General features: G+C 53.3%; 1 protein-coding gene across 1 annotated transcript; it reads left to right on the top strand.

The window, feature by feature from the left end:
* The first annotated feature begins 287 nt into the window (after nt 1-287).
* thoc6 (THO complex 6) lies at nt 288-10,309 on the top strand. The gene is made up of 13 exons (XM_088917630.1): nt 288-431; nt 2,710-2,801; nt 3,509-3,573; nt 4,027-4,130; nt 4,264-4,301; nt 5,240-5,288; nt 5,381-5,452; nt 5,886-5,988; nt 8,494-8,543; nt 8,750-8,812; nt 9,389-9,499; nt 9,919-10,047; nt 10,161-10,309. The coding sequence occupies exons 1-13, from the start codon at nt 417-419 to the stop codon at nt 10,239-10,241; spliced, it is 972 nt and encodes a 323-aa protein (XP_088773756.1). The 5' UTR covers nt 288-416; the 3' UTR covers nt 10,242-10,309.
* The last annotated feature ends 633 nt before the right edge of the window (nt 10,310-10,942 follow it).

The raw sequence follows: 10,942 nt of genomic DNA, 5'->3' as shown, positions 1-10,942 counted from the left end.
AGAAAATGTCAGATAAAGATATATCACCAGATCACATCTATATCGTTATATAGACAAAATGAATCCATGCACCTATATCCTCTCTGTTCCAAAAATGTGACTGCGCCAACCGAAACAAGGGTTTTGCCAATCTCTAGCAGCTCCAAGGCGAGTAGTTTCTTATCCTGTGCATGCGTACGTGTTTTTTTGTTTCGGTTAGTGGAGAGGGAACAGCGGTCGCTTTTCGAAGTCGAAACTACGATTCCCGTCATGCCGTATCGCGGGGGGTCCTGCGACGTCACTGCCCTGCGCCGCCCGTGTCCCTTTCCGAGAGGGAGAGTGTTGGGCTGTGCAGACCCGGGGCTGACGAGTCTGGCTTGTGTGCAAGTTTCACTTTTCTCGCCAAATCGGACGCCGCGTCTAAACCAAGAGGAAACATGGGACCGGTCGAGGTGATGGCCCGTGCTTTTCGTGTCTCTGTGTGTATGAAGCGCGCTCTCACGTTGCGTGTGTGTCGGGGGTGTCTTTGTGTAAAAGCCCCGGGGGATGTAGCACAGGACGATTTCAGTTCTAGAAAAAAACATTTCCAGTATGTAATCCGGTCACTGGGGCTTTTACACAAACAGGGGTTACTGTGTGAGCCTTTGTGTTCTGAAGTAACTGCGCGACAGCAGCCGGGGGAGGTGCCGTGTTTTTATCCGAGTTTCTGTTTTCCACCCGTGTCTCCAGACATAATTCATCACCTTCTCCCCAAAACACCAACACACAGCCCCGTTGATGGATGGTGGTCGACTTCAAGGGTCGAGAGCATAAGGTCGTGTTTTATAACCCACAGCGTGGCAGCTCCACACTGAACGTGTCCACGGTGTAGCGCCCTTCTCTTTCCTCTTTTCTTACTGTGGTCCACAACGTTCATAGTCAGACCAGAGCACTCCTGTGCTCTTCCTGACTTTATTTCACTCCTGATCCAGGAGGCACACCGTGTCTCCTGGTCTTCACTCCAGCTTGGGCTCTTACTGACTTTATCACAGACGATCTCAGTCCTGATCCAGGAGAAACACTGTGTCTCCTGGTCTTCACTCCAGCCTGGGCTCTTACTGACTTTTACTGCTGAAGTGAAACTGCCCTATTACACTACCTCTTTTGCTGGTTTCAGTCTTGAATTTGGGTTTGTGAAGTCTGGTGTTCCTCAGGGCTCGATACTGGGTCCCCTCCTCTTCAGCATTTACCTGTTCCCACTTGGTCAGCTATTGAGATCACACGGTGTAAACGATCACTGGTACGCCGATGATGCATAAATCTGTATCCATGATAAACCTGGCACTGAAGTGACTGTCTCTGTACTGTCTAATTGCATCTCTGACATAACATCCTGGATTTTCTTAATTGAAACAGTGACAGGACTGTAGTCATGCGTCTCTGCACCTCCCATCAACAGTGTACTGTGCAGCCAGTGCAGTGACCCTAACTGCGGACGGCCCTTGAATTTGTGCACTGGAATTTCAGTCTAAACCGGAGAACGTGGTGGTGATATTTGATCCAGGCTTGGCGTTTGACCCACGCGTGCAACATATTGTAAAAAAATCTCATTCTTCCACTAAGTATTGCCAGGCTACGGTCCTATGTTCCTGATAACTGTTGCTGAAAACTTGGCCAGAACTTTTTTTTAATTTTCTTTCAAATTGATCACTGCAACGCCTTACTTGCTGGGGTATCTAAACCCACACTGAACAAACTCCAGTCTGTCCAGAATTCGGCAGGCCGGATCCTGTCCAGGTCTAGTGCAAGTGATCCCATTACTCCTGTCCTGGAGTCCCTGCACTGGCTTCCTGTCAGGTTTCGTGTCCATCTCAAAATCCCCATGCTCCCCTATGAGGCTCTGCATGGCTTGGCACCTCAGTAGCTGTCCGACTTATCTTCCTGCTCCCCACCTCACAACCAGACCATTCGCTCTTCTAGCTCTGGTCTCCTGTCCTCAAGCCCGTCTGTTATTGAGAGACGGGCTCACTGTCTGTTCCCACAGTCTGCAGGCCTTCTCTTGCTGGGCCCCAAAGCAGATTATTCTTATCTTTATTATATTGTGTGATGTTTTGGTGTTACACTGTGTCATTGTGCATTGTTGTGACACAGGGTTGTGTGGGTGTGTTGAGTTACACTGTCATTGTGCTGTGCTGTGACACAGGGTTGTGTTGTTGTGTTGCATCACACCGTGTCTTTCAGCTGTGTTGTGATACAGGGTTGTGTTGTTGTGTTGCATCACACAGTGTCTTTCAGCTGTGTTGTGATACAGGGTTGCATTGCATCACACTGTGTCTTTCAGCTGTGTTGTGATACAGGGTTGTGTTGATTTTCCGAGTAACATTGTAATGGTGCTGTGACACAGGGTTGTGTTGTTGTGTTGTTGTGTTGCGTCACACTGTGTTTTTGAGCAGTGTTGTGACACAGGTGTGTGTTGCTGTGTTGTGTCACAGTGTGTTTTTGAGCAGTGTTGTGACACAGGGCTGTGTTGCTGTGTTGTGTTACACTGTCATTGTGCTGTGTTGTGTCACAGTGTGTTTTTGAGCAGTGTTGTGACACAGGGCTGTGTTGCTGTGTTGTGTTACACTGTCATTGTGCTGTGTTGTGTCACACTGTTTTTGAGCAGTGTTGTGACACAGGGCTGTGTTGCTGTGTTGTGTTACACTGTCATTGTGCTGTGCTGTGACCCAGGGTTGTGTTGTTGTGTTGCAGCTCCTGCACATGTCCGTCTTCTCTCAGAGCTTCTCGCCTTGCAGCCGGTTCCTCGCGGCTGGAAACAACTATGGCGAGATCGCCATCTTCAGGTGAGACAGGGAACTGCGGTGCCCTCTCGCTCCCATTGTGTCTCCTAGTCTCTGCGCCTCTCACTGACCTGACCTGCTCCCACTGTGTCTCCTAGTCTCTGCTCCTCTCACAAACCCCTCTTGCTCCCACTGTGTCTCCTAGTCGCTGTGCCTCTCGCTAACCTGACCTGCTCCCACTGTGTCTCCTAGTCTCTGTTCCTCTCTCGCTAACCTGACCCGTTCCCACTGTCTCCTATTCTCTGTGCCTTTCGCTACCTGTCCTGCTCCCACTGTGTCTCCTGGTCTCTGCTCCTCTCGCTAACCCCTCTCGCTCCCGCTGTGTCTCCTAGTCTCTGCTCCTCTCGCTAACCCCTCTTGCTCCCGCTGTGTCTCCTAGTCTCTGCGCCTCACGCTAACCTGACTTGCTCCCACTGTCTCCTAGACTCTGCGCCTCTCCCTAACCTGTTCCGCTCCCACTGTGTCTCCTAGTCTCTGCTCCTCTCACTAACCCCTCTTGCTCCCGCTGTGTCTCCTAGTCTCTGCTCCTCTCGCTAACCCCTCTCGCTCCCGCTGTGTCTCCTAGTCTCTGCTCCTCTCGCTAACCCCTCTTGCTCCCGCTGTGTCTCCTAGTCTCTGCTCCGCTCTCGCTAACCTGTCCTGCTCCCGCTGTGTCTCCTAGTCTCTGCTCCGCTCTCGCTAACCTGTCCTGCTCCCGCTGTGTCTCCTAGTCTCTGCTCCGCTCTCAGCCCAGAGGCCACGGAGTCCAGCCAGAGGCCCATCCTCACCTTTAAAGGTAAGCCCTGCGCCAGCCTGACACATCGGGACTGTCGCCTGTGACGGATGTGCCCTGATCCGCCAGGAATCACAGGACTGTCTCGTTGTGAGGAGGAGACGGCTGTCCCAGTGTGTGTCTGTGTGTCTGTGTGTCTGTGTGTCTGTGTGTCTGTGTGTCTGTGTGTCTCTGTGTCTCTGTGTCTCTGTGTCTCTGTGTGAGACTGAGCGGCTCTGTGATGATATGTCAGACCGTGCAGTGAAGGAAAATATTGAGATATATACATGTTAGGTGTTGTTATATTGTCATATTGGTGCTGTATCATGACATATAGTGCAGTTACGTGATATATGTACCGTGCTGTGTGATGATATCAATTATCTTGATATATATATATATTGTCGTGATGTATTACTGGTGTATTGTCCATGGTGCACGGTGACTCGTGGTGCTCGGCTCTCTCGTCTCCTCCAGCTCACGAGGGGCCCGTGTTCAGCCTGCTCTCCACCGACTCGCAGCTGCTGAGCGCCGGGAATGGAGAGATTTCCGCCTGGAACTGGAGCGAGCTGGTGAACAAGGTGAGGGGGCAGCGATCGGGGGGGGGGGACATCTTAATTAGAGCCCACAACCCTCCCGTTCTGGGTCCGGGGCCCTGACCACAGAAGGAGCCGTTTTTTTTACCTGTCTCCCCTCTTGTCTTTGTCCGCCCAGGGCAATAAGGCAGCGTGGACCCGCAGGCCGGAGTACAAGTAAGGCTCTCTCTCGTTCTGTGCTCATCTGTCTCTCTGTTGTGTTTCTCCTCGTGGGCCATCTGCACCTTTAATTGATGTGAGAGTCCCCTCTGTGTAAAGAAGAGCCACCTGTCCTGACTTGGGGGTCTCACCCAGCTGTGTCCTGAGAGAAGCCGGGGTATCGGCTTCCACAACAGGGCTGCTTGTTCCACACTCCCACCCCCCTCTGTGTAAAGAAGAGCCTCCTGTCCTGACTGGGGTGTCTCACCCAGCTGTGTCCTGAGAGAAGCCAGGGTATCGGCCTGTATTATTATTATTGAGAGACGGGCTCTCTGTCTGTTCCTCAGGCTGGGACAGGAGATCACACACTGTATTATTATTATTATTGAGAGACAGGCTCTCTGTCTGTTCCTCAGGCTGGGACAGGAGATCACACACTGTATTATTATTATTATTGAGAGACAGGCTCCCTGTTCCTCAGGCTGGGACAGGAGATCACACACTGTATTATTATTATTGAGAGACAGGCTCACTGTCTGTTCCTCAGGCTGGGACAGGAGATCACACACTGTATTATTATTATTATTGAGAGACAGGCTCACTGTCTGTTCCTCAGGCTGGGACAGGAGATTACACACTGTATTATTATTATTGAGAGACAGGCTCACTGTCTGTTCCTCAGGCTGGGACAGGAGATCACACACTGTATTATTATTATTGAGAGACAGGCTCACTGTCTGTTCCTCAGGCTGTTTCAGCAGATCACACACTGTATTATTATTATTATTGAGAGGTTCTCTGTCTGTTCCTCAGGCTGGGACATGGGTTGACAGCTTGGATAAGTTTCCTTCCCAAGTGGGATTGGAAGCAGCTCAGATACTGGCAGGAATGGGAATTTTGTAATTCTGTGGAGGTGTTTTTGCCTAATCCCGGTCTCTCCCTCTTTCCTCTCCCAGGAGCAGCCTGGAGATCCCGGAGATCAACGCGATGGTCATTAACCCTAGAGTGAGCAAATTGTCCGAATGATCAGGAACGCCGTCTCTAGGCTGTGCTTGAGACGTGTGGAGCCATCGATCAGCCCCGCCTCTGTCTTGCAGGATAACTCCCTGTTGGTCGGCGGGGGTGACAACAACATCCACATCATGGATCTGGAGTCAGGAGCCTTCAAGGTGAGAGAGTACCGGCAGATAGGATAGACAGGTGAGATACCTGTGTGAGCAGGTAAGACAGACAGGTGAGATACCTGTGTGGACAGGTTAGACAGACAGGTGAGATACCTGTGTGGACAGGTTAGACAGACAGGTGAGATACCTGTGTGAGCAGGTTAGACAGACAGGTGAGATGCCTGTGTGAGCAGGTTAGACAGACAGGTGAGATGCCTGTGTGGACAGGTTAGACAGACAGGTGAGATGCCTGTGTGAGCAGGTTAGACAGACAGGTGAGATGTCTGTGTGGGCAGGTTAGACAGACAGGTGAGATGCCTGTGTGGGCAGGTTAGACAGACAGGTGAGATGTCTGTGTGTACAGGTTAGACAGACAGGTGAGATGTCTGTGTGTACAGGTTAGACAGGTGTCTGATAGGTGTGTGTACCTGTGTTTCAGATGGCGATGCAGGGTCACACTGACTACATCCACTGTCTCAGTCTGAGAGAGAGGGAGGGAGAGGTCCTTTCTGGCAGTGAAGACGGCTCAGTCAGGGTGTGGGGTAAGACTGGCGCGGTGAGGGGTGAGACTGGCGAAGTGTGGGGTTGTATTGTCACAGTGAGGGGTGAGACTGGCGAAGTGTGGGCTGGTATTGTCACAGTGTGGGGTGAGACTGGCGCGGTGTGGGGTGGTATTGTCACAGTGTGGGGTGAGACTGGCGCACTGTGGGGTGGTATTGTCACAGTGAGGGGTGAGACTGGCGCGGTGTGGGGTGGTATTGTCACAGTGTGGGGTGAGACTGGCGTGGTGTGGGGTGGTATTGTCACAGTGTGGGATGAGACTGGCGCACTGTGGGGTGGTATTGTCACAGTGAGGGGTGAGACTGGCGAAGTGTGGGGTGGTATTGTCACAGTGTGGGGTGAGACTGGCGCACTGTGGGGTGGTATTGTCACAGTGAGGGGTGAGACTGGCGTGGTGTGGGGTGGTATTGTCACAGTGTGGGGTGGTATTGTCACAGTGAGGGGTGAGACTGGCGCAGTGTGGGGTGGTATTGTCACAGTGTGGAGTGAGACTGGCGCAGTGTGGGGTGGTATTGTCACAGTGAGGGGTGCGACTGGCGCAGTGTGGGGTGAGATTGTCACAGTGTGGGGTGAGACTGGCGCAGTGTGGGGTGGTATTGTCACAGTGTGGGGTGAGACTGGCGCACTGTGGGGTGGTATTGTCACAGTGAGGGGTGAGACTGGCGCAGTGTGGGGTGGTATTGTCACAGTGAGGGGTGCGACTGGCGCAGTGTGGGGTGAGATTGTCACAGTGTGGGGTGAGACTGGCGCGGTGTGGGGTGGTATTGTCACAGTGAGGAGTGAGACTGGCGCACTGTGGGGTGGTATTGTCACAGTGTGGGGTGAGACTGGCACGGTGTGGGGTGGTATTGTCACAGTGAGGGGTGAGACTGGCGCACTGTGGGGTGGTATTGTCACAGTGAGGGGTGAGACTGGCGCACTGTGGGGTGGTATTGTCACAGTGAGGAGTGAGACTGGCGCAGTGTGGGGTGGTATTGTCACAGTGAGGGGTGAGACTGACGCAGTGTGGGGTAGTATTGTCACAGTGTGGGGTGGTATTGTCACAGTGTGGGGTGAGACTGGCGCGGTGTGGGGTGGTATTGTCACAGTGAGGAGTGAGACTGGCGCACTGTGGGGTGGTATTGTCACAGTGAGGGGTGAGACTGGCGCAGTGTGGGGTGGTATTGTCACAGTGAGGAGTGAGACTGGCGCACTGTGGGGTGGTATTGTCACAGTGAGGGGTGAGACTGGCGCAGTGTGGGGTGGTATTGTCACAGTGAGGGGTGAGACTGGCGCAGTGTGGGGTGGTATTGTCACAGTGAGGGGTGAGACTGGCGCAGTGTGGGGTGGTATTGTCACAGTGTGGGGTGGTATTGTCACAGTGTGGGGTGAGACTGGCGCGGTGTGGGGTGGTATTGTCACAGTGAGGGGTGAGACTGGCGCAGTGTGGGGTGGTATTGTCACAGTGTGGGGTGAGACTGGCGCGGTGTGGGGTGGTATTGTCACAGTGAGGAGTGAGACTGGCGCACTGTGGGGTGGTATTGTCACAGTGAGGGGTGAGACTGGCGCGGTGTGGGGTGGTATTGTCACAGTGAGGGGTGAGACTGGCACGGTGTGGGGTGGTATTGTCACAGTGAGGGGTGAGACTGGCGCACTGTGGGGTGGTATTGTCACAGTGTGGGGTGAGACTGGCGCGGTGTGGGGTGGTATTGTCACAGTGAGGGGTGGTATTGTCACGGTGAGGGGTGAGACTGGCGCAGTGTGGGGTGGTATTGTCACAGTGAGGGGTGAGACTGGCGCGGTGTGGGGTGGTATTGTCACAGTGAGGGGTGAGACTGGCGCGGTGTGGGGTGAGACTGGCGCACTGTGGGGTGGTATTGTCACAGTGAGGGGTGAGACTGGCGAAGTGTGGGGTGGTATTGTCACAGTGTGGGGTGGTATTGTCACAGTGTGGGGTGAGACTGGCGCACTGTGGGGTGGTATTGTCACAGTGAGGGGTGAGACTGGCGCACTGTGGGGTGGTATTGTCACAGTGAGGGGTGAGACTGGCGCACTGTGGGGTGGTATTGTCACAGTGAGGGGTGAGACTGGCGCGGTGTGGGGTGAGACTGGCGCGGTGTGGGGTGGTATTGTCACAGTAAGGGGTGAGACTGGCGCACTGTGGGGTGGTATTGTCACAGTGAGGGGTGAGACTGGCGCACTGTGGGGTGGTATTGTCACAGTGAGGGGTGAGACTGGCGCGGTGTGGGGTGGTATTGTCACAGTGAGGGGTGAGACTGGCGCACTGTGGGGTGGTATTGTCACAGTGAGGGGTGAGACTGGCGCACTGTGGGGTGGTATTGTCACAGTGTGGGGTGAGACTGGCGCACTGTGGGGTGGTATTGTCACAGTGAGGGGTGAGACTGGCGCACTGTGGGGTGGTATTGTCACAGTGAGGGGTGAGACTGGCGCACTGTGGGGTGGTATTCGTCCTGCCTGAGCGCAGTGCCTGTGTTCTGTCTTGACAGACCCGCGGTCGGGCAGCAGTGTGCACTGCATCGAGGTCTACAAGTACGAGGTGAGCTGGGGGCAGCGCAGAGGGCGAGGGCAGGGCCTGTACCCGGGCTCGTAGTGTCCAGCCGGGCTGAGTTCCGATCACGTGGTTCTCTTCTCTGACCAGGGCAGTGGCAGCTGCTTGATAGGTTATTGTGCTTAGTTTTCATCACACATGTTTAAATGGTGTATGTGTACGCCTGTCCCGCTCTGATGATGTCATCCACACAGGACTGCGCCAGACCGCAGTATGGGAAGTGGATCAGCTGTCTGACGACAGACTCTGATTGGATGGTAAGCATATGTAGGGGGAGAGACGGAGTTTGATTGGATTGTAAGAGGGGTGGGAAAAGGCTGCTTGTAATTGGATGGTATGTGGGAGTGGGTGGAATATTGATCTTTGATTGGTTGGAGGAACGGATGCCAATGCGAAAATGTCCAACACCTTCTAGCAGATGTACTGTAGAGTCCAGTCAGTGTGTCTGTATTAACCCCTCTCTCTCAGTGCAGTGTTAATGTACTGGAGTGTCCAGTCAGTGTGTGTGTATTAACCCCTCTCTCTCAGTGCAGTGTTAATGTACTGGAGTGTCCAGTCAGTGTGTCTGTATTAACCCCTCTCTCTCTCAGTGCAGTGTTAATGTACTGTAGTGTCCAGTCAGTGTGTCTGTATTAACCTCTCTCTCTCAGTGCAGTGTTAATGTACTGGAGTGTCCAGTCAGGGTGTCTGTATTAACCCCTCTCTCTCAGTGCAGTGTTAATGTACTGGAGTGTCCAGTCAGTGTGTCTGTATTAACCCCTCTCTCTCAGTGCAGTGTTAATGTACTGGAGTGTCCAGTCAATGTGTCTGTATTAACCTCTCTCTCTGTACAGCTGTGTGGGGGAGGCCCTTCTCTGTCTCTCTGGCACCTCCGCTCCATCACTCCCACCACTGTCTTCCCCCTGTCTGGATGCCAGAGAGATGCAGCCTTCTACCAGGACCTGGTGAGGGAGGAGGCTGGGAGAGGGAGGGAGATGGAGGGAGGGAGAGGGTGTCCAGGAGATGTCTGAAGAAGAGTCGGGTGTTGAAGAGTGTGCTGATCCACAGAGGCTCTGGGACTCTGCGTCTCGAATGCACCTCAGTACAGATCTCTACATTACACAGCTCATCCGGAACATCCTCCTGTCCATGGAGCACAGGGAACATGCTTTCCTTCGCCCCTCGTGGACGAGTGTGAGAGTGTGAGAGTGTGCGTGTGTGAGTGCGTGCGTGCGTGCGTGTGCGTGAGAGAGAGTGAAAGTGTGAAAGAGTGTGAGTGTGAGTGTGTGAGTGCGTGAGAGTGTGTGAGAGTTCCCGGTACAGCAGGCTCTGTTCGGGTGTCTGCCTGACCTGCGTCCTCCCCCCTCTCTCCCTCTCTCTGCAGATCCTGTCAGTGGGCGACAGCGCCTTCCTGTCTCACTGCCAGCTCAACGGGGAGCCCCGCGCCCACATCCCCTGCACCCCCCAGAGCCTGTACACCCTGGGTCTGAACACGCGCTCCTCCGAGCACCGGGTCGGTACCTGTGTTCCTCGCTTGTTCATGGGTCCTGCAGGGCGCGTTTCCTGTCCGAGCCGACACAGGAAGGAGCTCTGGACTCAAGGTGTTTCTGCCTCCTGTGTTTCCAGGTGCTGACAGTAGGGGGCAGCAGTGGGCAGATCGATGTCTTCACCAACTTCAGCTACAGAGCTTTCTCCTTGTCCTTCTGACGCGTGGCGCTGGCGTGCGAACTGCTTCTTTCTATGCTGTTTTTGTAAAAATAAAGGATTTTATAGAACTCTGTGGCTGACAGTTTTATTTTGATCCGTATACATGCCGTCTTGGAATCCGGGCGTGATATTTTCGAGGATGATGAACGTCTTATTGTGGTTTGTTCCTCCCTGGAAGTTTACAAGGTCTGGTACAGACACACTGACTGGACACTCCAGTACATTAACACTGCACTGAGAGAGAGAGGGGTTAATACAGACACACTGACTGGACACTCCAGTACATTAACACTGCACTGAGAGAGAGGGGTTAATACACACACACTGACTGGACACTACAGTACATTAACACTGCACTGAGAGAGAGAGGGGTTAATACAGACACACTGACTGGACACTCCAGTACATTAACACTGCACTGAGAGAGGGAGGGGTTAATACAGACACACTGACTGGACACTACAGTACATTAACACTGCACTGAGAGAGAGGGGTTAATACACACACACTGACTGGACACTACAGTACATTAACACTGCACTGAGAGAGAGAGGGGTTAATACAGACACACTGACTGGACACTCCAGTACATTAACACTGCACTGAGAGACAGAGGGGTTAATACAGACACACTGACTGGAAACTCCAGTACATTAACACTGCACTGAGAGAGAGGGGGGTTAATACAGACACACTGACTG

Source organism: Atractosteus spatula, chromosome 5, assembly GCF_055471065.1.
Source record: "Atractosteus spatula isolate fAtrSpa1 chromosome 5, fAtrSpa1.hap1, whole genome shotgun sequence".
NCBI classification, from domain to species: domain Eukaryota; kingdom Metazoa; phylum Chordata; class Actinopteri; order Semionotiformes; family Lepisosteidae; genus Atractosteus; species Atractosteus spatula.
This window is presented reverse-complemented; position numbering and strand designations above follow the sequence as displayed.

What these genes read in the sequence shown, in the direction of transcription:
- thoc6 (XM_088917630.1), top strand. An exon ending in GGCGAGATCGCCATCTTCAG is followed by an intron (nt 2,802 to 3,508) that starts GTGAGACAGGGA and finishes TGTGTCTCCTAG; the next exon opens with TCTCTGCTCCGCTCTCAGCC. An exon ending in CGGCTCAGTCAGGGTGTGGG is followed by an intron (nt 5,989 to 8,493) that starts GTAAGACTGGCG and finishes CTGTCTTGACAG; the next exon opens with ACCCGCGGTCGGGCAGCAGT.